The 6098-nt window shown below is 35.2% G+C and overlaps 1 protein-coding gene across 1 annotated transcript in view; it reads right to left on the bottom strand.

Moving 5' to 3' along the window:
* The window catches only part of LOC111466568 (protein translocase subunit SecA, chloroplastic), a 13696-nt gene extending 9594 nt beyond the window's left edge, over positions 1 to 4102 (bottom strand). The window contains exons 1-5 of the mRNA XM_023111286.1: positions 3475 to 4102; positions 3026 to 3098; positions 1274 to 1480; positions 331 to 434; positions 58 to 237 (exon numbers count right to left, since the gene is read on the bottom strand). Of these exons, the coding sequence (XP_022967054.1) occupies positions 58 to 237; positions 331 to 434; positions 1274 to 1480; positions 3026 to 3098; positions 3475 to 3882 (972 nt within the window). The 5' untranslated portion in view covers positions 3883 to 4102. The remainder of the gene's footprint in view (positions 1 to 57; positions 238 to 330; positions 435 to 1273; positions 1481 to 3025; positions 3099 to 3474) is intronic.
* Positions 4103 to 6098: the final 1996 nt, after the last annotated feature.

The following is a 6098-nucleotide window of genomic DNA, read 5'->3' as shown; positions in this document are numbered from 1 at the left end:
AAAAAAAAACAAAAAAAAAAAAAAAAAAAAAAAAAAAACCGCAATTGATAATCTTACTGTGTAATGTATATCACGTTCGAAAGCAGAAGCCAGCTTTGCAGCTTTATAATATCTATCACTAGGTTTTTCAGCAGGTCCAGATATAATGAGAGGAGTTCTTGCTTCATCAATAAGGATAGAATCAACCTCGTCAATCACACAATAATTGAAATCTCTTAAGACAAGCTCTTCGACACTCTGCACATGTCACAGATGCAATTAGATGATTTGATTTGTAAAGACAAAATAAAATGTAACTGAAAACAAGCAAATAAGTCCAGAATTACTTTCCGTGGCAAGATTGTCTCTCAAGTAATCAAAACCAAGCTCGCTATTTGTGACATAGGTAATATCACTTAGGTAATTCTCTCTCCTTTCTTCACTTGTCATATTCTCTGAATAAAATTTGTTTGGGGGGTGGGTTTAAATGAGAACAGTCAAACACTAAGAGAGTCAGCAAACAAATAAAGCTAAAATTTAAAAATTTACGGAATGGCAGATGGAACCAAACAGTGATAAAACAAATTCATAATCCAATAAAAGAAAATTGATTAGTTAAGAATAGATAAATCTTCAATATTTTAATAGGTCAAAGTTGCAAGTGCCAAAAAACAAGAGAAAATAGCTTCAATATGGGGAAAAAAAAAAAAGCATTAATACACGGGTTCTTCAGAAACTAGGATAGGCCACTCATGTCATATAATTGTATCAAATGCACAACTCACAACAATGTACAATGAATATTTAAGAACAATGTAGTTTTAAGAATGATATACTATAAATCCTCAACTTATTATATACTAGTACCAAGACCACAATTTTTTTTATGAATTATCGAGTGGATTATTCACAACTGATGTATATAAAGATTTTAAGAATAATATAGTTTACCAATTTCCGTTTAGCAAGTACTTAACGTGTAGTATACCCTCATCAAAGCATTTAATTCAATTACCCTTTTGTCTTCATATGCATAAAATGATTGTCATCAAAGTCATATTGAGATTAAATATTTGTTATAGCCATGCTTGTGGGTTGTCAAACGTAAAGTAAAAAAGGATAATAATGAAAGAAAAATGGATTCGGAACTTCCAGGTTCCAGTAACTACATATTTAAAAACATAAAAACGATACAGGAATCAACCTTAAGCAATCAGAAGTGAAAATGTTCGTCCAACTACTCAATGGAAAAGGTAGCTTGATGTTTGGAGATTTAAAAAGAAATGAGGCATACGTTGAATGAGGCCAACTTTCAGTCCAAGAAAACGAGGGACTTGACCAACCCACTCACAATCCCGCCTGGCCAGATAATCATTAACAGTAACAACATGAACCCCTTTTCCAGTTAAAGCATTCAAATAAGCTGGTAAAATAGCAACTAAGGTCTTTCCTTCTCCAGTTCTCATCTCTGCTATTTCTCCCTTGTGAAGAACCATACCACCTGCATGAAAAGAAAACTTAATAACTAGCAATCAAGGGCTATAATAGATTTTGTTTTATGTTTTCAGATTTACTAAGTCAGTCAAATGGATTCAATGAATATTCAATTGACAGATTTGTTTCTGAAGATTGTCTTTGAATTATATGCTCCAAATAGTGGAAATTCTGAAAACAACATTCCAATATCCAAATTTTGATTTAGAAAATAAAACTGACATTGAACTACTAATATTTCCTAATGAAATAGCGAAGTTTCATAAGAATGAGAGTACGATATCCCAGGCTATATATATATTTCTTTTTTTTTTTTTATAAGAGAGTTTCATTGACAATTGAAATTTACAAAGGGGCGTAATATCTATGATGTTTACAAACAACCTTCCCAATTTACAACGAGGGAGATATTACTATAGGAAGTAAAAATATTAGATAGTTTACACCAAGATATAGCTTGGTAAACAATATTGTCGAAAAGTTTTGTATAAAAAAATTATATTAAAAAAACTAAAAACAAAGGAAGCTCACAAAAACAAAGAAAAAATTATAAAGAGGTCCAGCTTTTAAGAATACAAAAGATATTACAAAAAATAATCAGCCCTAGACACCCAAAGGGAGGATTGAAGTGAACAAATGCGCCCCACCTCCTCTTAGAACTCTCTAAACACACCCTTAAAGATTCTCAGTCTCTGTAGCCTTATGTTCCACATAAAAGCCCTTCATTTACCCTGAAAGGTGAATATAAGAAAACCTCCACCAACATCACGTTATAAGTCCTACTCAAAGCCAACCTCACTTAGAATATGTCCAAGAATATTCTCTAAACTACAGCGATAAACTAACATCTCCATACATATCATCTAAATCCTCTTCTGCGTGTTTATGAAGAACACACTACTGAGGCTCCAAGACCATAGATGAGGACCTCCAGGAAAAATAAATGGTGTTACGCCAGACATGAGCAACTAACAATGAAAGAATTCTACTTGGAGATTTTAACCTTCCGAAGTGTCCTTGAAAATAGAAAAAAAAAAAAAAATAGTATCAAACAACTAGTAAAAATCTTAAGCTTCCCAGTTCATCACATAGCATATAACTAAAAACCATGACTAGTATGTCAAATTCAAAGCCTTACGGAGGAGTTCTTTTTCCTTCTTACTTCTTGAAAATATGATGATTTATTTTAACAATGTAAACTTGTAGTATTTTTAATCCTTATGGAGTGCTTGTTGGGTCGATGTCCTCATCTCCCTTATTTTCTTTTTCTTTTTTGTTCCATTATCCAATAAGAATATGATCTTGTATTCTATCAAAATATTAGGTATTAGTTTCTATTTCTATATTTTTATTTTTTCATTTTCTTTTTTCCTTAAGAAACATTGTACATTATTAAGAGATATCATTGAATAGTTCGCAGCAAATAACTCCCATCGTGAACTGGCGGATGCAATTGCAGGACAGCTAAATAAGTGTAATTCATAACAGATGACAGGCAGAAATATCCATAAGAACAAAAGCCAACAGATAAAATGTAGAGTAGAAAATTTGCCTATCAGTTGAACATCAAAGGGTCGTAGCCCCAATACCCTCTTCGAAGCCTCTCTCACAACAGCAAATGCTTCCTGCAGCAAAAACTTTATAGTTAGAATTTTGCAATAGTGTATACAGAACAAAGTATAAACCGAAAATGAACTTAGAGTGGTTGACACAAAGATCCACCAAATTTCGAGCATGATTTTGACAGACATTCTAATTTTGAGTATCAAATTACAAGCGAGTAAAGCAACCATTATCAATAGCTTCCAATTAGTATTACAAACATAAACACGACTCTAAATTAGTATTACAAACATAAAGAAGTTAAGAAATCAAAGAGAAGAATTTAACCGCATCAATAAACAGATGCTTAAGAAAAAAATTCAGCACCAGACCAAAAATTCAGCAAGGAATAGAGCATAAAAGTAGTTAACTAGAGTAGTATTCGTTAGCGAGACTTACAGGCAAAATAGAATCTAAAGATTCGCCTGATTGTGCTCGCTCTTTCAGCGCAGAAGTCTTGTCCCTGAGTTGCGAGTCCGAGAATGCAGAAATTTCCGCTTCTAGTCCATTAATAAGAGCAACGGTAGAAGCATATCGCTGTCTAGTGGATTCCCCAGTGTCAGTTCCTTTAAAAATTCCGCCTAAAAAACCTCCAAGCGAAGCTACAGGGCGTGTGTTCCGTTTTCTTGAATATACCAGTTTAGAGGTTTTCGATCCGAATTGGAAGGCAGATTTATCGATGAAAGCGGAACGCAGATGAGATTTCACAGAGAAGGCCTCAAAAGAAAGAAGAAACTTGTAAGATTGAGATGAAAGGGAAGGGTGGCAGAGCTTCGCCATAAATGAATCACAAAGAGGCATCGTCATACTGCCTGTTTTCTTGTTCTTTTATCAATTTACCGAATCGAACAGTGATAAGATAAAGCGAGTGATGGAAGATTGGATGAACAGAAAATGCGAGGAATCCGTTATGATGGTGAAAGAACTACGATGAAAATGGCAGTGGAACAAAGCATTTCGTCGGATACGCAACCCAGAATTGCATAGTCCATTGCCATGGACGATGGATAAGGCAATCAAATATTGACAGTTGGCTTTAAGAGAGACAACCACCGCTTAATTTTGTTTTTTTTTTTTTTTTCTTCTTTTTTAAAATTTTTAACATTATCCTTGTCATACAATAAATCACTCTTGGATTAAGCTAATCCTTCAAATGGTTCTACATAAAGAAGAACACTCTCTTATGCTTTAAGTTAGTAACGAGCTTAAGGTGATCTTAAGATGAACTTAGATGATGTGTTCTTTAGGGAGAGTATGTCTCTTATAGTGTTTACTCTTGTGTCCATGCTTTAAATAGAGTTCTTCTCTCTCGTAGTCAAATGCTCCTCCACTCAGCTTCTGGCCCTAGGGAACGTGCTTGTCTTCTTCATGTAATTTACGCCCTTGGACCTTCTTGTCTAGTCTTGGGAGCTAAACGTATAGGCCTGTATGAAAATCAATCGATGAAATTGGCCCTATTGATGATCTAGGACGTGGGATCGTCATATTAGGTCTTTAGTCCAAGTGTCAAACATGCCTTCATTGGGTTGGGGTGAGTTTTTAAGACATACCACGAGGTCATGAGGGATTAACAACCCAATTTTCAAGGTTTTGAATCTCGAGCTGTGGCAAAGAAGACAAGACAAAAGCAAATAAAATAAAATATTATATAATATAATACCATAAAATTTTGCACAATTTAAAAAAAACAATACCACAAATTAAAACAAAATGAATTCTAATTATAAGATGGTGTTGTTCGAGTTTATTATAAATGAGGAATGGGTTCGGGATACAATTTCAAAAAATATAAAAGAGCAAAATTAAACAGATGGACTAACGTCTTGGGATGACATCCTCTATGACCCCCAACTCTCTTACTTGTAGGCTCTCATTGTATATTTAACCTAGTAGGTATCCACGAGCTTTTCTCTAGTCTTTAAGAAGTACGGGTCTAGTTCTACAACTATTTGAGTTTCTAGGAAAGCCTTAAAGTTCCGAACAGGTCTCTAGCATGAATCTTGCCTTAAGGAGTTTGTACAAGTTGTACAACCTTTCAATTTTTGGACGTAGGTAGCTTGTCTTGTCTATATAGTGAATGATCAATATTATAGGTTGATGCATGACCTCATACTAATCTGGTGGGACAATATGGTGTCAGCTAATATGAACATCATATATGGAATGCTAGCTAGTGGACCCTCTCACAGACCATAAAATCTACCTAATCTGGGGTGCGACCCCATGTATCGGCCAACTACTATGTCAACCCACGTGGTCCCATCCCTCTCTTAGGACGAGTTAACAACTCAGTGGCTCTATTCAAAAGACCCCTAACCACTTCTACGAGGTTGGCACCTGGTTGCATCAACACAGTGCCCTATTTGTCTTAGGCCTAGCTCGACAATACCACTCCTGGGGATTTATCGCTTGGTAAGAGTGCTAACGGGTCCAACCTAAGTTTATAATAATGTCATGGGCGTACTAGAGGGGAGAGGGTGGTGGGAACACTAGTGACACCGTTCATACTACTAATGGCTTGGAGAGTCATCTTAATCACTCACGTGTGCCATGGCAATCTAATAGGTTCCTTGGGCAACTAGACGACTTAAGCATGGACTCTCAACTCTAGGATACTCTACACTAACTCTTCAAGTCTAACTTAGTTTTGTAGCACTAGGGTCCAGACCTACTAGTCGTTACTCATGATCCTAGAGTGTTCGGTCTACTAGAGGTATCATGACCTAGGTCACCGTTCAGCTGACCTATCTCTATAGCTCTAGTCTTAACTTATCACTACTATCTACATTCTATAGGAAGAATACACAATCAATCATCTAGAGCTAATATACAATTTTCATGCAAATCAAACATGCTTAACGAGGAGATAACATACATCAATCATCTAAAACGCATATCACAAATTCTCATCCTCCTTTCTAATATAGAATAAAACATGAAAGCAATATGTAGTCCATAATCTCATCTTAGAGGCAATTATGTAAATTCTACATCAAGCATATTATTCTCATATTTACGTGCTC

This window comes from Cucurbita maxima, unplaced genomic scaffold (assembly GCF_002738345.1).
Source record: "Cucurbita maxima cultivar Rimu unplaced genomic scaffold, Cmax_1.0 Cma_Scf00031, whole genome shotgun sequence".
NCBI classification, from domain to species: Eukaryota; Viridiplantae; Streptophyta; class Magnoliopsida; order Cucurbitales; family Cucurbitaceae; genus Cucurbita; species Cucurbita maxima.
This window is presented reverse-complemented; position numbering and strand designations above follow the sequence as displayed.